General features: G+C 43.0%; 1 protein-coding gene across 3 annotated transcripts in view; it reads left to right on the forward strand.

Annotated features, from left to right (window-relative positions):
* Positions 1-916: 916 nt before the first annotated feature.
* The window catches only part of BAALC (BAALC binder of MAP3K1 and KLF4), a 42714-nt gene continuing 20142 nt past the window's right edge, over positions 917-23488 (forward strand). For all 3 annotated transcript variants that reach the window (XM_074577576.1, XM_074577577.1, XM_074577575.1), the window contains exons 1-2: positions 917-1235; positions 20378-20547. In XM_074577576.1, the coding sequence (XP_074433677.1) occupies positions 1070-1235; positions 20378-20547 (336 nt within the window). In that variant the 5' untranslated portion in view covers positions 917-1069. The remainder of the gene's footprint in view (positions 1236-20377; positions 20548-23488) is intronic.

Genomic DNA, 23488 nt, shown 5'->3' on the forward strand with positions numbered 1-23488 from the left:
AACAAAGTCTCCCTCTCATGATATGATCCCACAGTGCCCAGTGTTCACAGGGCTTGCTCCATCCCTGACAGGGACCTTGAGAAGCAGCTATTGTGATACAAACTACAACCACTCATTGATATGATCCTAAACAGTGTTAAATCTCTCTCTGTGTCAGTCGCTTAGATTACATGCAATAGCATAAATTATAGCCTATTTTGCAGGAATCTGATGTTTTCAATGGATTCCCAAAGTGTGTGTCTAAGAGGAACGAGTGGAAGTTTCTCTGGAGTTAGGCACTCAGTATTGCATCTTCAGTTCCCAGTTATGCAGCGGGAAATCAGCTAACGCCGGTTATGGAAGCAAAGCTCTCCCAGCTAAATCAAGGAAGGGGCAGATGGCTTTATGAAATGGGGTTGCAAGACCTAATCAGGGTGCCTTAACTGGGGTGCAAAACCAGGCCAGGAGGACTGCTACATAATGTTAGCTATGGCAGGCTGGCGTGTATTGCCAGCCTGTATGTATAAATCCCGTATGTATAAATCCCAGGGAAGAAGGAAAGCCTGCCAGCCCGTATGTATAAATTCTGTATGTATAAACCCCAGGGAAGAGGGAAAGCCTGCCAGCCCGTATGTATAAATTCTGTATGTATAAACCCCAGGGAAGAGGGAAAGCCTGCCACCCGAGGCGTGTGCCGGCTGCCGGCTGTCCGCAGGACCGGGATGGGGAAAGACCGGGAACGAGCTGGGAGACGGTGGGACGGGAGAGAGGAGCAGAGCGGGCGGGGAAGGAAGGGGGTAACAGGAGGAGAAGGGGAGGGGACAGCCAGGAGGGAGGAGGGGGCTGGAGGAGATCATAAAGCCGGAGAGGAGGGGGGAGACGAGCGGGCGAAGCCGGGGAGAGCCGGGAGAGCGAGGATGGGGCGCCGGGCGTGAGCGGGGGCGGCGGGGAGCCGAGCCCGGGGCCGGCGGGGAGCGGTGCCCGGCGGCGGGGAGCGGTGCCCGGGAGCGGCGGAGCGGTGCCCGGTGGCGGAGCGGAGCCCGGCGGCGGGATGCTGCCCGGGCGGCGGCGGCAGTGAGCGGGGGCCGCCATGGGCTGCGGCGGCAGCCGGGCCGACGCTATCGAGCCCCGCTACTACGAGAGCTGGACGCGGGAGACCGAGTCCACCTGGCTGACCAACACCGACTCCGAGAGCCCGCCGCAGGAGGGCGGCAGCGCCGAGGCCGGCGGCCGGGAGCCGGGCGGGCCGCGACCCGGTGAGTGGCGGGCGGCGGGCGGGGGGACCCCCGCCGCGGGTGGGCACGGCCGGCGGGGGAAGCAGCGAGACCCTAATATACATACATATATATAGTGTATATAGGCGTGCATATCCACCTATCCGCTTTACCTGCTTGTCGGAGACCGTCTGTTTGTGCCCGCCCCCCCCCCAAGAAATGTAAACGCCAAAGTCGGCGCTTAAAATTGCCGTGGTTTCGCCCCGGCAGCTCGGTGCGGTCCCGGCGCCGGCCCTTCGCCACCGGCCCCTCGCCACCGGCCCCGCCGGGACCAGCCACCCCCGCCCCGAGCTTGTCTCTGAAAGAGCTGGTTCGGTGTCTAGAGACCTTCTGACGGTGGTGCTTGGTTGTGAGAGAGAGCACATAAATGTCATCAGCTCTGTAACAGTGTCACCAGAAGGGAAGAGAACTTGCTCTTTGAGGCTGTTGTTGTGGAATACTCCTTTTTAGCAAAACAAGTCATTTAGGTTTAAAAGAAGGAAGAGGTAGTGATACGCCAGCCTTCTCCCCCGATACCTCAAATTAGGATGATATATAGGAAACGGATCAGACTGTGTGCTGCACAGGAGATGACCTACAATTTTGAATTTCCCAGTTCTTGTCAGTGTGGTACATTCTTAGTTGTGTACCTGAGGTGTATTACAGTAGGGACAGGGATGGGAAAGGGAACGAGGAGCTCTGACCTGATGTGGGGCTTAAAATGTTTTCAGAATTATTATGTATTGCAACGGTATTTAGAAATCTCAGTCTAGGTCCAGAAATTCATCGTGCTAGATGTTGTACAAGCACAACATGAAAATGGTCGCTGACACAGATAGATTATAATTTCCATATAAAGCAGTAATTGCCTGTAGGCAGCTCCAGAGGAAAAGAAGTAGCTTTGGAGACTTGTATAGTGAGCCACAAAGCAGCAGGAAGAAATCATGACAGTGCAGGAGTGAAAATTCACAAAGGTGGGCAGCGCAGGCCAACTGGAATAGGGAGATGATGACTCTGCACTGACCGAAATATGACAGGGAGGGAGAAGAGAGGTCATAAAGGGTCTATGTTGTACTCCTGAAGGCTGAAGAAAGACTTCATAGTAATCACATTTGAAAATACGAGAATTTGAAGGTGAGTTGGTGTATGAAATGCTGTATTAAAGAAGATGATATAAGGGAATGTAAAGAGGTTCAAGCTGATATTGGCGCGTAAGCTTGAATGACAGGTGACAGTCTTGTCTGCAGCAATGAAGGTTAAACACAGCGAGTGTGACCTCTGTATCCACACTTAGCGTTATCTAAGCCGTGTTTACTTTGAGTTGGTGCCTAAACATCATACGCAGAAGCCAGATAGTCCAAGATTTGATATTGAATAGGAGGTGATAAAGGGGTAAGTATTCTTCCTAGAAACATGCGATAATTGAATTTGTGTTTACAGATGAGAATACCAGAGATAAGGAGAAGAGGACAACACTCAAGTCCAATAGAGACTGATTAGGGTAAGAGAAACTCTTTACAAGAAAACCTTGCAGAAGAGATTAGAGAGGAAGGGCATGAGGAGAGGACAGACTACTAGGAACAGAGGAAGGACTGGTAGGACTTCAGGGAGGGTGAGATTCACCCTTCAATGCAGCCTTGATGGCAATAGCTTAAGGAACCTGAGCAAAGCACGCTGGTCCCAATTAGTGCCTTGAAAGTCATGAAGTACTTCGCCGGGAGCTGTTGTAGGGTAAGGTTTGGGGTAGGAAAGGAAAGGAAAGGAATAAGGAGACGTACTGTAGGGACTAGAAACAGCGAGTTCAGTGAATTTACAGATGAAAGGGAGAGGAAGCAGCAATTGGAGGGGCAAATGAGGTCAAGTATGGGTTTAAGACATCAAGAGAGAAACATGCCTTTCGTGTGAGAACTGAAAACTACCTAAGAGTGAGAGACAAAAGGGAAGAGTAAGGGAGGGGATAAGAGTAGGATGGGGGAGGTGAGGAGATGGGACATGAGACTGGCATAAAGTTGGGTAGGCAACGACATAGAAAGGGAGGAGGCAGCTGGGGAAGGGGAGACAGGGCAAAGGCGGCTGGGGAGAAGAGGGTGAAGTTGTTCTTTGTCATTTTTCACGGGGAATAAACTGGTGAAATTCTGTGAAGAGAGAGAAGTAGAGGCAGGATGAAGGAAAGACTTCAGGAAAAAGCCACAAGCAGTAAAAGGTGGCTGTGATTGTCAAGATGTTTCAATTAAGTGGAAAAAACAACACCAACCATTGGACATCAAGATGGAAAGAGGGGTAAATCACTCAGGGATGAAAGAACGTATGGCATACAGGATCAGCAAGCGTATCAATGGGGAAAGGGTAGTAACTACCATATATTAATCTTAGTAATCTCATCCCACCCCGACATTTCATTCTAACCTTCTCTTTTCATCAGCCAGCATATTTAGCTTTCTGTGTCCACTCTTATTGGAACTATATGTCTCTGTGCAGCCAAATGTTTGTATCTTACTAAAGCATTTTGAAAGCTAAAATATTATTAAGTTAAAAAGGAAGTAATGAGGTTTTTTAATTTTCCCTTCGCTTTTCCTTTCTTTGTATTTCAACTAATCCTTTCTTAGCATATTTGTTCACTTCCCTACTTGATTATTTCCATCCATTTTAATAAAGTGTATTCCAGTCTCCCTGTTTTTTACAGGAAGACATGTAGGACAATATCAGTTGTTATAATATAGGTAAAATAAGACAGACGACTTTTCCTAGGTCCATGACAAGTCGCTAACAGCCACGAATACGGGTGGCAGCAACTTGTTGCACTACACTGCTGAGGCGTTGACAATGATGAACCGGGTAAATTGATACGGCTGAAGAAGGGTAGAAAAGTCATAAATAACTTCATGAAGCACCGCATGTGGTGAAATTGAAAGACATCTTCTAGAAGATAAGCGTACGTACTGTTCCTAGGGCGAGTGGCTTCCAGGAGGGAGGAAAAAAGGAAGGGCTCACAGTGAGCCCGTACAATAGAGCAGTTTCTCTTTAGAACATCCATTGCTATGTAAGCGGAGAACTTTTCACAGGATTCGGCTACTGCGTAGGCTATGGCTGGGGAAAATAATAGACTACATTTCTGCTTAGTAACCATTCCTTGATCCTTGCAACCCTCTGCACAAATATCCTTCTCTTTAGAGGGTCTGATTCAGCTAAGTGGAAGTGTTAGCACACGTAATGACTTTCTGGGGAAGTAAGAATCTACAGGAGCAGGCGAGTCCCCAGGGCAGTCACCACGGGTTACAAACAAATCATGGGGAAAAGACTCAATTAATAAAAACCTGCACAAAAACTGTCAAGTATTTTGGAACACACTTGCATATTTTTGCTGTGTTACATTGGGATAACTTGCTGATATGTGGATATATGTAGGCTAATAGCTTAAGATGCACTGGTACTGTAAAAGTGCTTTATAAACCCATTCATTAACAACTATAACAAAAATTAGTCTTTTTGTCTAAAGCAGGCTTTAAGTTATCTTGTTTCTATTGCTTTCCATTTTTCAGTGACGTTAGCTGCTGTATTCAATTATTTTTTCTTTATTATACTTGAAAATGCCTTGGAGTGGATAAAGCAGCGTGTTGCCTTGTGGCCAGAGAGACCTTACAATCGTGATTTACCTCATGGGCTGCAAACTCCTTAGGACAGGATCTGTCCCTACTGTTTTCCAACAGCGGCCAGCACAGTAAGACTCCAGTCTCGGCTGGAGATTGTTACTGAAATGCAAATAAAAATAATTAATTTTTAAATGGTGTAGCAACCAAGCAAAAAAATAATTCTGCTGCATCAGAACTGAAAAGCTGCATCTTGATTGCCTAAGGACTCATTTGTTCAGCGCCTCAACTAATAAAACATTTGTTTATTTTTTTTATCGTTACTTGACTCACCGTATTGGCTAGGGCTTTAAAAACAAAGATGGTTGGGTTTTGTTCTTTGTACTTTGCACTGTTTCTATAGCAAAGTCTTTTCTCCTGAAGCCTATTAAAGAAAAACATTATCCACGTTTCACGCAGACTCACCTGATGCACTTGGGAGAAAAACTTGCTCCTGGCATCAGCAAGTGTACCTGCGGTCAGTGGTCCGCCAGGAATGAAATCTGCGATTTAGGATCAGTTCATTCCCTAGTGAAGACATTTGCAAAAGAGCTATGAAATGGGAGTAGAATCGAGTCCATTGTAAAATAAATAAAATCAGAGGAACGCAGGAGAAATTTTATCAGTATCTAGCAATCTGTTTGGCTAACAGTTTACTTTATGTAGTTGCCTTTAATATAGTTGTACATTTATGAATAATTCCTGTCTTAAATGACTGGCTTATGCTGCTGCTCTGCTATTTTGTGATCGCTGACAACTGTGGGAAGTTTTAGAGACCGGGTTCGTCTGTGCAGTGAGCCTCTGGTCGAGACTCGGTATGCAGAAATCGGGGTTTCAGAGGTAACCTTTCCTAGAGAAGTTTTTGAAAATTGCTTTTCCATCCTTTACCGTAGGAGAGGCTGGAAGCAGCCGCATCCAGGGAGCAGGGCTGCGGGAACACCAGTTGCCATAACAACAGGGACTGGTGCCGGCTTGGACCGCAGCTGCCGTCATCTGCTCCTTCGTTTACCAGGTATACCTGAAGTTAAGAGCTTAACAGGAAGGCATAAGCAAGCATCAGGTTGTAAATGAAGAACTTGTTTTGTGCAGCAGATGGTTTCTCTTAAATCAGACTGCAGAGAAGTAATTAATTAAAAAATCTATTTTACATTAAGAGCCAAAGAGGGATCACTTTTGACTAGTGCTTAATATGGGTATATCAGTATCTCTCTGTGGTCTTATGCCCGTTTCCTACTGTTCATTTATTAATGGCTTGGTTCAAAATCTGGTATCTTTAACAAACAATTATAGCAGTGGTTCTGATGTGATATTTTCAGGAGATAACCTTATTACAGTTCAGAATTACAGTAAAAGTGAATAAATACAGCCTCTTCCTGGACTGTAGAAATATTACAGTAATCCCCTATTCCACCTTAGTCCAGACGTTAGTTATAATGATATGGTATTTGTTAAAGGGTCCCATTTTAATATTTTTTCTGGATTTTAGTTATATGATCTCTGCCATTTCAGTTGTCACTAGCCTCTGTATGACGAGCGGTAGTGAGGAAACCTTTCTAAATCACACAAAAAGAGGAGAAAAGAAAACAAATAGCATGTGGGATGTTTCACAGAGTTGGGAGAGAAAGCTTTCACATCTAATTTTTACCATCTAGCTTTCAGAAAGCAGCCACTGTATGTGTCTGCTCAACTTTGTACACCAGCTTTTTGTGCGTGAACGTTTATATGGATGGTTAATAGACTTCTTCTCTATGTAAAGTGCCTCTGTAGGGTGTGTGTAGGTGCTTCCATCTGCACGAGAAGGAGATTGCAATTCAAAGCTCTCTGAAAATCACTCTCTTAAAAGCATGATTTGGTAGGACTGTTCTTCAAAGGTTTTCTTTACGCATGGCACCTCGTTTTGTGTCAGCCCTCTGCAACTCTTGGCAGACCGCATAAATAGCAAACCTTGCCATCAGGACTGCAACTACAAACTCGGTACCAAACGTGGAAGTAAGCCAAAGCAATGGAGAAGCCCAGAGACTCCGCAGCTTCAGCAGAGTTAATCATTCCCATACGCTTTAGGGACTTCTAGTCGAACTTTTCACAGCGCGACTGCGGGAGAGGGGTGGGGAGTGTCGCAGGATAGAAGGGAAATAACATGGATGCACCACCCAGCTGTGTGCCTCCCTCAGAAATGGAAAAATAACAATTTTTGCCAGTAAAAAATGACATTTTTGCATCAGTCTATGAAACAGAGAGTGATAAAGAACCTTAGATAGCAATAGAGGAAAATAATAGAATTATGTGGTTCATCTCTGTAATAAATGACGGTTGTCAACCCACTGACCTGTAACTACTCAACATTCCCATTCTTCATTCAACTCATATACTTGGGGTTTGCTCAACATAGAACCCAGCGAAAGATTCCAGTATTGGCCTAAACTAGTATTTCCTCCACCACAAGACAGAATTTAAATTATCGGAAAAATCAGTCACCTGATAAATACAACTTTTTGTAATAACCATGTTTTTCAGCACAACCATTGCTGTCAGTTTTCCAATCCATACATTTTCATCTTTGCTGTCGTATGACAGTTTAGTATTGTTTGAATTTCACACAGGTTCAATGTCATTTAAGAACAAAATCTGAAATACAGACTGTAAGCAACAAAATATTTCAACATATTGTCCAAGAGCTTTGGCATTTTCATTTTACACCCCCGAGTCATCCCACTCCTCCCCATCCCACCCCACAAACATAAACATCTCCTTATTTTTAAGCATGGAAAAAGTCCTACTGATATTGAGACCACCTACCTGTGCTTAAGCTTTTTGCTAAATTATGAGAGTAGGTTTGTTAATAAATGCAAATGTTGTTTGAGATAATGTGTAGGGAATGTAAGTAATTTGGATGGGACTGTTGCTGCCGTTTTGCACTGTGGCCATTCTGTATAATTATATGCTTTGTGGGCGTTGCATGTATTTTGTTCTGTTGATTCAGTAAAAAAATGGTACTGATGCTTATATGGCCCATCAGAACTCACCAGGCAACCTCCCTCCACCACCTCTAAAAGTATTTTTAAAGAAATACTTTATCAATAAATACCAACTGCCACATAAAGAGGAAGACTCCAAGCACGCAAAATTTTATTACAAGTATCAGAGATAATTGATAGATGAGAAAATGTCTTCTACTTTGAGCCTTCAGCTTGCTATTTTGTGAGAGGTATTAGACTCAATTGCTGGAAAAACTTCGATCTCGTTTAATGGTGGGTGGTTGGTGACATTCAGGTACTGCACGAAGGTGTCCCGGGCAGGAGCAGCCGCCCCGTGACCCTGCGGCAGGAGGAGAGTCCCGCTGCCTGCTCCTTCCTCGGCAGCCTCTTAATTGCGCTTTCTGCCTCTAGGAGTCTCTCAAAGCGCTGAAAAAAAACTGTAAAAAATAAAATAAAATACAATTTTAAATATACTGTGATAACTTTTCCACTAGGTCTTTTAGTCTCTGATTAATTCCCACTTAGCTAATGGCCAACAGTCTTGCTAAATCCCTCCTGCAGTCTAAAGCAGACCTACTAGGTTTGGTCGCCCACAGCTCGCCCCAGAATAGTCATTTACCCATGGGTAAAATAAATTCACTAAAAATGCGATGTGCGTGAACACTTGAATTACACGAAAGGCTTTCCTAGCTGTCACAGTACCAGAAAGGAGAAAGGTTGTTGAGCATCAATAGAGGTAATTTGCAAGAGAGATGATTGGGAACCTTCTCTCTGGATAATTTTCCAGTGGAAAAAAAAAAATGAATCCTTCTTGCAGCATTGAAATCTTTCATGAGAAATTTTTTCTTAGTTACTGAGAGGCAAAGGGCTGTCATTAACTGTGTGAAGAGCTGTTGCCCTCTGCCTCTGCAGCGGGCGGTGGGGAGGAGGGATGGTGGGAGAAGGAGAGTGTCTGAAGGGGTTTGGGCAGGAAACCTGAGCAGGGGTTTTTGGCAATGACAGGTCCTGCCTGCAGGATGCTCGGAAGGAAATTGCTCTGCAAAATCCTCCTTCGTGTGGAAAAAACTCTCCTTCCCCCCTCCCCCCCCTTATATCCTGATTCAGGATTTAAAATTCCTTTTTTTTAAAAGATTTTTTAAAAAAAATTTAAAATTCTTTTTAAAAAAAGGATTTTAAAATTCCTTTTTTCTTTTCCTCAGGAATGAATTTGCATTTTCTGCCCACTTCTAATCCTGTATTTTCCACTTCAGGAACGTATAGTTCAAACCTAACGCTTAAAAATGGAATTAGCTTTAAGCAAAGACTCTTGCCAATCTCAAAGTAGAGGTGTAATGTATTTCATGCAGGAGTATGTCATACAGACTGTAGTTTACCTTATTGCCCATTGATTAAAACTTCCCACGTTGAGCACGTATTACAGTAATCCAGCATTTAAGTGGATTACTTAGAAATCTCTCTTTTCTGTATCTGTAGTCAGGTATAAAAATATATTTCTTAATAGAAACAGAACTGATAGTCACACTTTTTTTTTTTCCTACGTATTCCTGCAGTTTAAAAATGAAATAAATTTATTGCGGTTAAACAAATCTGAGATTCAAAGTTGGGTTTTATCCTAAATCAACACGCAGCAATACTTAAGACTTAGAAACTGAATAATTGAAGCCATGAGTCCATTGTAAGGCAGCGCTCTTTTCTAGATGAGGCAGATAATATCTCAAAAGCTGGGTGATTGCGTGCATTTCCTGGCAGTGGCCTTGCATGAAAAAAGTGTCTTGGTCCTTTACTGTATGTAAATAAATAATGCGTTTCTATCCCAATTTTATTATCTGATGAGTGCATGCATAATTACTTCCCTAGACTGTCACGCTGCTTTTTCTCTTCTGTTTAGGAAAAAGACAGGTAAAAAGTAAAACAAACAGGTAAACAGGGGAGCAACGTTTTATGGATTAGCATGGACAGCTGTTGGCTGCGAGGCAGGATTTTCCATTTTAAGGTTTTTCTGAATCCAGCAAAACCCTCCAGATTTTTTCTGCCTTGCTCTTTGCTCTCATTTCTCCAGGAAGATCACGGATTCAGGCTAACCTGTTCAGGTGATGCCAGCTACTGAAGAGCAAAATAATCAGCCAAGCTCTTTATTGATTGACTGATTTTTATTTTTCCCAGTTTCCTAGCAATGCATATGGTCAGGTTTCTGTTTGTGTACGTTTCATCGAGATATTGTCCTCTCCTTGTTTCCTCTCACATTGCAATTGTCACTCTTGTCAACCGCTAGTATTCCCCAGGTGGGCCATCAGGATTGTCACTTGCGTAAGGCCAGTGCCCAACTGCTTTCTGAGTGTTTAGCTCTGTGGAAAAGACGAAAAAAATGTCATGGATGTATCTAGTAGATTGTTAACTGACGACATTATGTTGTAACACAGCTACTGCCCTTATTTTAGGATGAACACTAAACGTGAGTGATAACTTTTCCACAGGCATGCAGATATATTTAAGCCAAAGTGGTTTATGATCATGGTCATATCGTGAGCCAGTTAAGTCATCAGTATCTTTTCATATATTCATTGACTGTAAGGCTGGAAACGTCACCTGGCCATACAGCCCACTAGTCTTTCCTGAATTAATCCCCATACGGAGCATACATTTGGGACATTCTGAGTTAGTTTACAGCTTTCCAGTGGCTGACATTTTTGCCTAAGCCTTTGTAAATCAGGCCAGTAGCTAATACACGTCCAATGTCTTGCCTGGAACTTCAGCTTCAATTTCTATCTGCTGAACCCTGGTGTGCAAAACTGAAGAGTCATTTCAGCTCGTTTCATGTACGTATAGATGCCTTTCACAAGGACTTCTGTTTAGGCTGCCTAAATATTTTTGCTGCTCCTCAGTATGATTAATTGAAACAATGCTATCTACTCATCTTAAAATTCCATGCGTGATTAGCTACGTAATGAGAATGATAATAATACTTTCCATTTCTGTGTTGGAAATTAGTCTAAAACATAGTGAGTGATGTTTCATTACCACAGCCTGAAGGAGAAGGACAGAACCACATGAAGGAGGAGGAAAGACCATGTAAATGTCTACAAATCCAAGCCGCTGTTTGGAACCTGTCTTCAAAGAGGGTGGGTAGAGTTGTGGGAAGGGAGGCTGAGAGGACAGCAGTCAGCTGCTCGTTTTCCACCTCACACAGTGCTCTCCTATAGTGGGAACATCTTATCTTAAGGAAAGAGTCAGGCAGGAACCGAGCCAAAAGCGAGCGCCTTTGGAACACAGGCTGACCTGACTTACTTTGGACACCTATGATGTAAGGTATCGTGCACGGAGGGTATAATTTTTAAGGTGAATTTTTCATGGGCAGTACTGTAACGTAGCCTATAACTTTGGACATGGAGAAGCAGATCCCTGCGCTGCCTTGTCCTTCTGAAATGCAGCATTGTGAAAAGCGCTTCAGAGGTTTGCTATTTGTATGTTAGCTTTTCACTTGGGAGGAATGAGTGATCTGTTTCTGGCACATCATGTAGCACTGGTAAATTGCTTAATCCGTTCTGTCTTGCAATTTTCCTAGGCATAAAATGTACTCAGCCTTCAGCGTCTTCCAAAATGTTGCCAATTCTTACTCCGCAATATAGTGATAATTCAGCTCTTCTTTCCTGTTCCAGTTACTAAAATTTATCTCTTCCTCCATCAAACTCTGTTGTCTTTCTGTCGTTAAGTCCTTCCCTACCACCCTCATCACAATTCTTTCCGTTGCCTATCTTCCCGTCGTGGTCAGACCAATTTCCCCTTATTCTGCTTCTGGAGTCTATTTTCCGTGTAGTATCCTTTGTCTTGAGCTTTGACATGATCACACACATTGTTAAAGAGTGTTTCATTGTGCTGCTTCTATTTGGAATAAATATAAACTTTATATTCACCTTTAATTTCACGGATGTGGTTGCAACACTGTTAAGTTAGTTTACAAGACAGTTGTACCCTGATTCTGTATCATAATTTGAAATCAAAATATACCGATATGCAAAGATCTGCCTATACCTGGGAAAATAGGCCATGTGAGGAATATCAAGGTTTGCAGCTTTGATGCTGCTTTTTTTGTATTCTACTTGTTTGCTAGAATTCTTCAATACTTTCTAGTAGAAATCTTCATGTTATAGCAATAAATGTGATCAGACTTGCAGAGCTATTTACCATATGCCTATTTATGCATGTGCATGTTAAATTCCAGGTTTCGAATCTCGTAGAAATTGCTTTTATCTAACAAAGAGGAGACTCTCGTCTCTTTTCAAAACAGCGGTGGTAAAAGAAGTTTTGAAATACAGAATTCTACAGGACTCTTGTTTGTTTCATGCTTTGAAACGAAGTGGCAGGAAATAGGAAAATAACCAAATCTGCCCACCAAAACTGTCGCAAAATGTAGTGCTTGGTCTCACAATTTTGCCAGGAGTTAGTCATTTAAAAACATTAAATATATTCATCATGAGCCAGTTCTTTTTTGTACTGAATTTGACATTTAATACTATAATCTTACAAAAGAACATCATTCCATAAGGCTCCTGAACGTGACAAAACCATGGCCAGAACAGATCTAAGAGTCTGACTTGCCTTCTGCTATTACCTGTTATCTGAGCCTCGCTGTCTTGCATAAATACAGAATTTCCTCTTATTTATCAACTACTTCCCTTAGCACTCAAAGCAAAGCAGATGCCTTCTAAAGGGAGAATGGAGAGGCTGTTTGTGCTCCAGGGGGAGCTGAGCTCAAACAAGGCCCCCACGGAGGCAGGGAGGAAGGCACACAGCTCCCTCCTCTTCCCCGCCCATGGGACCCCCTGCACGGGGCATGGCTCAGCCCTGCCTGGGCAAAGGAAGCTCTGGAGGGACCTGCTGGGCGCGGAGGCCTTCATGTGAGGAGGACTTATCTCCTTTCCCTGCCTTGTCCCCAGCCCATTGTGGGGAGCATTTCTGTGGCATAGAATCACAGGATCACAGAATGGTTCAGGTTGGAAGGGACCTTAAAGACCATCTAGTTCCAACCCCCTGCCATGGGCAGGGACACCTCCCACTAGACCAGGCTGCCCAAAGCCCCATCCAGCCTGGCCTTGAACACTTCCAGGGATGGGGCATCCACAGCTTCTCTGGGCAACCTGTTCCAGTGCCTCACCACCGCATCTTTAAAGAGAAGCTCTGCAGAATTTTGATGGCCGATACAGAATGTGTAGAAGATGCAAATATATTTGTTTTCTTTTGCTTCACCATCTAAAATTCCTATTGCATTAGAGTTCAGCTAAATCATTCTGGATTCTCTGAATGTCTGGGCAGCAAATTTATTGCGTTATTGTATTTGCTGATTCAATAAATACAAAACGTTGGTTTCTGATGATATCTTCCTGCTGCAACAGGTCCTCCGTCTGCAGATCTTCTGGATCCTTCGTCCTGGCTTACAAACCCACTCTCTGCTATGTCTGAAAGTTTCTAAATTCTTCCTTGTTAGGAAAAATAAAAGCTATTGCCATTTTCCTGAGCATCTGGCCTCATCCCTGAGGCTTTTGGTTTGGAGGAAATGACTGAAGCTTGACTTTTGTCACAGTCTCCACCCCATTCATTTTTGATGGGATACACACTGTCTTTTATTTCTGCAGCAGAAGTACGTACCAGCACTCAGGCCTGCAGATATGTCATTTTCCCAAACATGAATCGTTTCAAATCAGGAAAACAGGTACAGGAAACAGGTATTTCAGTGCTCTCTGTACTTACCACTCTGTAGCTTTAACAGCAATAAACTCCGTGATAGTAACAAACGCATATTTCCGCCGAAAGCAACTGCATCTTGTGATAACATTGTTCACGTGTCTTTACTGTGAGTTTTCTCAGAGGCCATTTCTACAGTGCAGTATCTTATTATGCAAGCATTTCCAAAACAGCATCTTGTGCATTATTAATAAGGTAACAGCCACGATAAATAAAAAAGGGCATTGCTGAACCTGAAAATTGAACCTTACTGGTTTGTTCATAGGCAATTCCAAAGATATAAATTTAGCATATTAATCAACAGCCACTCACTTTAAACAAATACGGGCTTGTTATTCAATAGCAGAGCATGTGACAGCGCAGGATCCACAGTACTGGGTCAGATCTGTAGTACGTTTGGGTCAGAATTGACGATCTGGTTTTGCCACTATTTGTTGCTTTAAAATCAGGTAGGAGAATATTGTGGCAAGCACGTGTGGAATAATTTTCTCCAGAAGGTCTTTTTGGGTCCTTTTTGCTAAGATTCTATAGGCTAAGATTCAAAAGGATCCGGATCCTTTTTGGCTAAGATTCATTTCGCCTCTGTACTACGAGGCTTCGTACCCCTCCCGAATTTCAGGCCAGCATTATCTATTGCAGCATTGCCGAATTTTGTTAGTCACAGAACTTTCCAGCTCAGTTTTGGATCTTACGGAGATAACTGCTCTTTCGACGAGGTCTGTGCAAAGAGATGCAGGCAGACCTACCTTCATGCCACCTGTGGTTTGAGAAGTTTCCTGTAGTCCTGATCATTAAGGGCTACCCCTAAATGTCACTGTCTGGTCCCCTTTCTGCCATACTTCATCTTTAGCAAATACATGTTAGCTTTCTAGTACATAGATAAGGTCTAGCAAAAAGCCTCGAGAAAGTCATATCTTTATCTTCTGTCTGCCATGCACAAAATTGACCCCCTACTTCCCTTTTTTTCCTGTCTCTCTGTTCTAGCTGTTGATCCATGACACAATTTTGCTTTTTACTCCAGTTTTACTTTCACGATCTGAATAAATTTTGTCATTTCCCCCCTCTTGACGTCGTCTTCATTTCCATACTAAAATCTGGTTAGAAAGTGATAAATCTTAAGAGTAAAAATTTCCTCTCCTCTTTATGAGAGACTCCCATAAAGGATCATTTGAATTCTTAGGTGCAACCAGGCTGTATGAAGAACTATGGCAGTGTCTGTGGATCGGCTGTCCTCGGGTTTGGTATCACTACTGTTGTCATTTTCTAACAGAAGAAATCAGAAACACACGTCTCAAATCTCCATTCCATGTCTTACATTTTCTTTGACTTCTCTGTGATGAACATCCTGTTTACTAAAAGGAGTCTTTTAAAACCTTTCTTAGACTGTTCCTTCCCCGTTTAAGTGGTTTTAAAGAGTTCTAAAATGTGATTTAGGCATGCTTTATTTTGAATGCATATAAACTCTCAAGTCTGTAAGCAACTTTTTGGAGTACAATTTTAAATATATATCTCCTAAAATACAAAATACCTGAGGTATTAAAAACTTATGTGCTTTAGTATTATTAATGAATTTTCTTAAAGTATCTACTGCTTACAGAAAATAAATGTTGCAGGGGCGGCTTTAGTATTATGTAATTCATTTTTGGTAATACGTAAGGGAATCCTATCTGTACATTATATCTTATTTCTTTTTTCACAGTCGTGGGGTGCTGCTGGCTGGGAATTTCTGAAAGGTCATTAAAATTTAAAAATTAGTAGGCTTGTAGACAAAAGAACACGTGCTAGCACAGCTTAAGAGGTCTTGCAGAACATGGCAGGAGATGGGACTCGGTGGCTCTTAGAGAAGTGAGGTGCAGCCTGCCAGGAAGGTCAGCCAAGGCAGACAGGGAGATGTCGGGAGAGAGGAGTTAGGGCATGAGTATGTTCCAGCCAGCAGAGAGAAAAGGGCATCACGGACAGACTTCTCTGAAGGCACTGATGAACTTGCATCAGATTTCCAAGAGGTATTTAGGAACCGAAGGACGCCTTTGAACAATGCTGTTTGCTGCCTACAGTTCTGTCTGTTTTCTTTACCAAATGGTTGTGTCCTAGCTGTGATTAATACATGACTTAATAGTGCGAAACACAAAGAATAGTGGTGATGATAACTATTGTGAATGAATAAATACAATTTTAGATAATTAAGGTAACAGAAGTATTGAAATGTTCCGAGTCTTCCTTCTAAAAGCTAATGTTGATGGTTGCTTGGACACACTGAATTTTTTATTACGTTTACAGCAGAGAGAGTGGGAGGTTATCCCAGAAAGACTGGAAAAACTTGGTGGCTAACTGGCAGTCTGAATATTCAACTTTAGGATAAACTATTAATTATCAGTAGCAGCAGTTCTTGGAGAGTTAATATTATTTATACTGTTTATATGAGCTACTTAAAAATACCAGTGCCTTTATTTTTGTGTTAGTAGTGACAATTGTCACGTTCTAATCTCTTTGTCCTCATCTGGGAGTTTATATTACCTTTAATATGCCTGTTGTTCTTCACATAGGCTATATATTTCAAACAGATTTGTTCTGTCTTGCTGGTCTTCATACTTGTATTGAGATACCTCTGGTTTTAGGTAGCTTTCTGTTCATTACTTATTGATTTAATTGTGAAACTGTTCTTAAATGCCCTTTCTTTAAATTGTGGATCAGCTAAAACATACTCAGATATCCTACGGACCAATTTTTAGTTTTGATTTGTAAAATTCAATGAATATAGTTGATTTTTGTCCATATCCAAATTTTCCAAAACTTCTGTATTTTGGGAATTTTGAACAGAAGGCAGTAATTTAATGCCAGCATTTTAATGGGGGGGGGGGGGGGAAGTAGGGCAAATTTGTTTTTTCAAAATCTATTCAAATTCTGAATGTGAAAATACACAAGAGGAAAGATTATTTGAACTGCCATCATTTGGTCTAAATCATCAGATTTCTTAGTGAAAGAGATTTTAGAAATAAAGTTTCTTTGTATAGCTTATTTGTAATCAGTCAGTCGCATCACATCACACCTTACTCTGGGCCAGCAACTTCTTTAGAAGTCTTTGGGGCGCTTTTTCCTGTAGCACAAGTGGAATCTTTAGTGAATCCAGGCTAAATGGGTGAAACAACTATACGTCCCCTGACGCAGGGGTAGTTGGAAGCAATGTGAATATACCTCCAGCGGGTTTAGATAGCTCAGCAAGGCAGCTCGGTGAGAAGAACGAGCGTAGCTGGATGAGTGGGGCTGGGTTTGGTTTGGTTTTACTGGGTCGCGCACCAACCTGCGCTGCTTTCTGCTCCTCGTTTCGGTTCCTGTGCTCCCTCCCAAGTCGTGCCAGTCCCACTGCTCGCCTCACTGGGCGATGAATAAAGTCTAGGGATTGGTTTCAATTCAAAATAATCCTTTTTTTTTTTTTCCCTGGCGCTGCTGAAAAAAGCGTTTTGTCAAACTGCAGCCTGTTGGCCTGGTAAGAAAGGCGTGAGTTCGCTCGCCTGAGCAGCCTAGCAAGCCGGGGAAAAGGAAGATGACAGTAAGCATTGCCGTGGGAGAGCAAATTCTCTTAAGCACATTTCATGCTGGAAAAATAGACTTGGATTTGTGAGCAATGGGGCTGCTGCTTGGGTATTCTCCCTGCATCCTTTGAGAGAGAACTCGTGGGTGTCCTTTATAAATAAACCTCGCTGCGTGCAATGAAATACCTGCTTCTTGTCCTCCATTCTTCCCCGAAACGGGAACAGCCTGGCAGTCCCCCAAACCCTGACCAACCGTTCCCGAGGGAAAGGTCACCATCACGTTGGTGGGGGTTCGATAATCACCCAGAAACTCGGGGCTTGGGAATGGAGCCATAAGAATATTCTAGGCTTGAGAGTTCATTTGAAAATAAAATACATGTATTTGACAGAGCATTGTGAGGGGATCTGCTGTTTTCCCTGGCCTCAGGAGGCCCACAGACTTTTGGCAGGGGTTGTCCTGGCAGAGAACATGAGAATGAAAACAACATTACTGAACCCGTTTGTTTAAATTTCTACTGAAGCTCTACAGTGAAAGAGCGAGGAGGTTATTTACCGAACCCATGCTGTGAGGATGATATAAATGTCTCGACAGCTAGCTTGGTTTAAGCGACGCTGAGGCAAGACCCCGACTATTGCCACCCTGCTAGCTTGCAAATTCCAGATGGTATAGAAGAAGAAAGTTAACTTCCATTTTTGTTTGCTGTGGCAGACCCTAAATAGCAAGGCAAAAATATTTGCTATTTTAAAAGCAACCATGTGTTCCTAGTCTTTTTTTTTTTAACATCAGCTCTGTTTTGCAATCAGCATTTTGTGTTATATAGCTAGTCTATAAAATAGGTGCCGCTTTATGAATTGCCAACAAATCTTGTGCTCTTACTTCCACTGCTCGGGCATTCTCACTGGCATTTCTGCTCAGCGCTCAGACATAAAGAGCATGTCACTGAAGCCTTTAAACTGTTGCCCGCTCTCTAAATCATCTATTTGCCAATGAAAAAGAATTCTAAAATAGTTTCTTAACTTCAGAATAGCAAAAATATTTCAGAATAAAATAAAAAAGCTTTTTGCACTGCTTTTTGCACTAGTATTGGGGACCATTAGGTCACCCATATAAAAATATAGTAGAGCGATAGTGGCAGGCTCAGGTGCTGATACCTGGTTCATTTCTGACAAGCATTGCAAAAAAAGTCTCACCGCTGCAATGCAGGATGCAACACGGATGATGGGGCTGCAAACTAAGAGAGGACAAAAAATGAACCAGAAATGCCATTTTCAGGGTAGAGATTTTCCATCAGCCTCCAGAAATAGACTAATGTAAGAAAAACCGTGCTGTGCGAGACCAAAAAGATGCAACACAATCTGATACATGAACAATTGTGCTTAATAACAAATTGGCTTTTCAGCTGACAGCTGAAACACCAGACAATTTAGAGGCCAGATGGCCAAAGGGACACATGGTGGAAAGTAATTTAGTAGGATGACTCCACAGAAGGAAAAACTTACCATTCGTATATGTTTGAAACCTCCAAGATTCAATTAATGGAATTAGTATGTAATGCCTCGAGCGTTTCGGCTGTCCAAAGCTGTGCTCAAGCTTGTTCTTGCAGCTCCACTGCAAGGTGAAGCAGTAGGCAACGGCGTGACTCCTGACTCACACGTGGCAAATTGCCTCTCCATCTCCCTTCCTGACAATTGATTTTGTCCGTGATATCACTCTGTGCCACTTACTCTTCCACACCAAGCCATTTTTCTGCCTCTCATCTTGCACTGTGGAGTGGTGGGAAGAGAAAAGACCTAAACCACAAGTAGGTATGGACTTTCAGGAGATGCAGGAGAGGTTTACACTTGTCTTATGGGAAGTTGCCTCTAGATTTCAATGGAAAATGACATCAGTTTTTATATCTATCAGTAAAGGCAGCTTCCGAAGACTGAAGTATTTTTTAGTTTTGGGGTTGTTTTTTTTTTAAAATAAACCGTAATTTAATATTTCCAAGTTCCAACTCAATTTTTTTCTATCAAAAAGGAGATATTTAGCACTATTCTGAGTGACCACTGTCTTAGGAAAACTCTAACACCATCTTCTGACTGCTTAGGGAAATGCAGTGACTAGTTCGTATTTAGACTTAAATCTTACACAACTTTAGATATTTTCAGTATCAAGATTTTGAATATTTGGTTGAAGCGTTATTGATTTCAGTCATTGCCTTTGCCAGCTGCTCCTGATGTTGCTTTCTACTGATAAATCAGCTTTTCTTACAGATTTCTGGGAAAGAATTCAGGACTTTCTCTGCTTCCTTTTTAATGCCGTTAATACTGTGCTTGAATTCCCACCTGATTCATGGCAGAAGGTTTTGCTGACACAATGCACACTGCAAGTAGCAATGAATTGTCATTGGTTTTCTTCATATTTATTTTTCCCTTAGTATATGTGACTCGTGCTTCTCCCTCCAGTTCTGATAGCTGCATTGCCAGTTAGTAAATCTGGTGGGTTTTTTTCCTATTTGAACATAAAGCTCTTAATAAATAAAATGGAGAGCTCCAATAAGGCATTCCACTTTCTCTTTGTATTTGGATTTCAGATCCAGCGTTGCGACCAGATGTTTAGTGCTCTGCACTCAGCATAAATAACAACTGATTTTTGTTAATCCAATAAGATGAGAAAATTCTTTTAGGCTGCCCACTATCATATTGTATAATGCCTGTCTTATCCACTCAGCTACAGCAGAAAACAAATTAATCATTTATTTGATTACCGATAGTCAAAACAGTATGAAATACATTTTTTCTGAATTTCTTTCCTCAACTTCTGATTAAAAAAATGCTCAAGGCCATAAATACAGCAACCTCTCCATCTGTATCGGTCTCATCTGTCATGCTCACATCTAACCCCTTCATTTACCAGAGCTGAAACAGATTTATGGGGAGCCCCTCTGGCTCCTCAGTTAAACCCTCGGTCACGCAAGCAGCTGCCTGTGTGGAGAAGCCAACGGAGATCTGCAGGTGACCAAAAGGCTACCGATACGCTGCAATCATCGACCAGTTTTCCACGTTTTCTGAGCCAGTGTTTTCACGGAGCAGTAAACTACAGGAGAACAGCCCAATAATGGGGAGTGTGAGGATAAAGGTGACAAAAGGAGGTAGGCTGCTCCCACTGTCATACCGCACCTCACCTTCCATGACTCGCGCTATCACAAAGATGGTGAAATTGGGGGAAGCCAGAGGCACGGTTGTAAACTGCTCCTCAGTATTAATCGCACAATTTCACGTGTCCCTGCTAGGTATTCTGGAGGATGGAAAAGCAGTTCAGACAGGTGTAACTACAGCATCAGGCACAGCTGGAATGCCGAACACCGAGAAGAGGAACAATGGTGGTCCTCAGTGTGTGAACCCCATGGTCCATGGCACAGGAGTTAGGACACAGAGACAGAACAGCTTGAGAGCAGCAGAGGTAAGAGTATAATTATGTACCCTGATGCTCAGCACTAGCTTCAACCAGGTCAAATTTATTTTTGTGACAACTGTCTTCCTCGCTGCAGTCAGGCTGTGTTTAATGCCTTGGGGTAAGACAAAATGGCTGCACCACAGGCACAGCACGATTGAGGCTACCACCTCTGACAATGGCTCATGCCTGAATGGCCACAAAATTGATGTTTTATCTGGCAACTGGAGTAACACACACACTTGTTAACAGCAAAAAACCCTACGCTTATTTTTGTTCAGCTCAGTCCAGCTGTGGCGTGTGTTGTGCAAACTGTTTGGATTAATTATCTGAAAGGGAATGTGCTTTTCCTTAATTGCTGCTTTGCTTAAATTCCGTGCGCTGCACAAACTCTGGTTCATGTAAGGCTGGATGCAAAGCCTGAAAAAGTCAATGGGAGTCTTTTCAGCAACTTCACTAGGCTTTGGATCAGATCCTCCTCCCTTCTCCCACTCACCGACTGTACACTTTGTCAAAGGATCACCCAGGGTAACAACAACGTATGGAAACCCAAGGGTTTGGGGCTAGACCAGAGCCCAGACGTCTCCTGTCCCGCCTCGCACAGGTTTCCACCTGCTGCCCTGTTTGTGTAGCAGCTGCTGCAGATCAAAGTCAGCCAAAGCCTGCGGCTGGGTTACTGCTTCCTTGGTTTCTCAGTTGGGAAGACCTCTCAGCACGGCGTGTGGTGGAGCTGCTACACATCCCCCATAAGAAACTGTCCCCTCTTGGGAATCACATCCTTGAGAAAGGCAAATTTAAACCCAGGGGGACTAAGCAAATGAAAAAAGGAATTGGAGCGATAGGATGAGGGGTAACCGTTTTAAACTGAAAGAGGGGAGATTTAGATTAGATATTGGGAAGAAATTCCTTACTGTGAGGGTGGTGAGGCACTGGAACAGGTTGCCCAGAGAAGCTGCGGATGCCCCATCCCTGGAAGTGTTCAAGGCCAGGCTGGATGGGGCTTTGAGCAGCCTGGTCTGGTGGGAGGTGTCCCTGCCCATGGCAGGGGGTTGGAACGAGATGGTCTTTAAGGTCGCTTCAACTCTAACCTTTCTGTGATTCTATGACTCACCTTGCATTTGCTAACAAACAACACACTGCTACGTGTCTGTTTATACCTTCACTGCTTTATCTTTTGTACTGCTGTAGCACAGAAACATTCCCCAGTGACATGGATCCTGCTGTATCTTTCCATGAGATACCGCAGCTCCAGATGTATAGGGACGCATTCTACAGCAGCGTGACATCCAGAGCCAGGGGTTTGCTGTGAATGAAAAACATCAATGCCTGTCATAGCCATTAGCCCGCAGAGAGAAATTAATTGGTCAGGTTGGATATGGTTGAATAGAACTAACATAATTATTAATCCAATTTGAAAAAGACTTGGCCACACTTGAGAATTATAGTGTATACCTGGCATATTGTTGGAGAAAATTGTTTGTCTGATTTTGTAAGCAATCGAGAAATTACTTCTGTATTTAGCCTTACTAGGAAGCGTGGGCAAATCCCCACAACATATTAATAAGGTGAGTGTTGACTGTAAGGGGACTACTCAGTGAAGTCTGGGTTCCTCACCTGGGGCCCATGGCTTTGAATGCATCTTCCCGCCTGCTTCTGGCTAAGATACGTTCAGTGACATGTATCTGTGCTGTTGCAGCCCAGTGCAAAGAAAATGTCTGATGATAAGCAGGGCATTTACGTTATTCTGTGCATCTAATGCAGGTGTCTGAGAAATTAAGGTAACTTGTTTAGACTTCTTATAGTCAAAAAAGAAATATGTTTTCCTACAGTGAAAGTGTAGTATCTAAGTCAGGCTCCAGCTCTGGTTTGCCGTTCTGAATCTCTGTTTCTCCACTGACTGTTTAGGGAAGCGTAAGACGAGCAGGTTTCCAATTTGGACACCTAAACTTTAGGTGCCTAGAGCTGAGAATGTGACTCTTCCTTCTCCCCTCCCCTCTCCCCTCAGAATGTGCCCATTTTATTAATCTGAATATTCACATTGACTACACTTTTTTATCTCCACATGCTGTAGAATACAACGCGATGCAGCACACAGTGCTCTCAGGAGACTTGGGTTCTGCCATCGACCTGTGGGATAGCAGGGGGTAAATTGCTTTACCTCTCTGTTTCTCATTTTCTCAGGCATCGAGCTCTAAAGCATCCTACTGCCTTACCCCTGCCAGCGGTTACGTGACAGGGTACAATTTGTGGTGTCGAAAGGGAAAGGTTGGACACGGGCCGCGTCTGGGAAATTTTAGTATCCTCTCATGAAGGTCATGTCAAAACAACTTGAAAGTAAAATATGCTGCTGATGAAAGGTGTCCTAATGCCACTGCAGGCAACAGAATGGTCAAGCACCCCAAAAGCAAAGGTAGCATCAGATTTATGTCACTGACTGGCAATAACCTGGTTTGATTTTCATGATACGTGTAGTCTTTGGAGAGTCCTTGTGTGAACAGGAGCACAGAGGGGGTAGATACCAAAGGAGCAGGTGTATTCAGGCTGCGGAAATCTGCAGTAATACACACCGGCAAATAAACACCAGCTTTTGCTCTCAAATCGATACGTACCTTCCATTCACGTCAGTGGAAGTTTACCAGACATTATTGCATCTGGCATCATTACCATGTAAATGAGGCCTAATTTACCTGGCATTCTTTACACTTACCAAGTGTCTCATGAAACGATGGAAGTGCAGTAATCAAACCCACCTAACTCAGCTCTGTGTCTCTGAGTGTCCTTTGCTAGACCGAGGCAGTTTGCTGCGCAGTATAGCGCGTTGCTTATGGCAACAAGCAGACAGGTTAGGCGAAGGGGAAGGATAAATTTAAAGCAGGGATGCACTGGCATGCCTCAGGCAGACTGACTTTTTTGAATATTTGGAAATAATCTGATGAAGCTCTGAAAGGTA

This window comes from Larus michahellis, chromosome 2 (assembly GCF_964199755.1).
Source record: "Larus michahellis chromosome 2, bLarMic1.1, whole genome shotgun sequence".
Lineage (NCBI taxonomy): Eukaryota > Metazoa > Chordata > Aves > Charadriiformes > Laridae > Larus > Larus michahellis.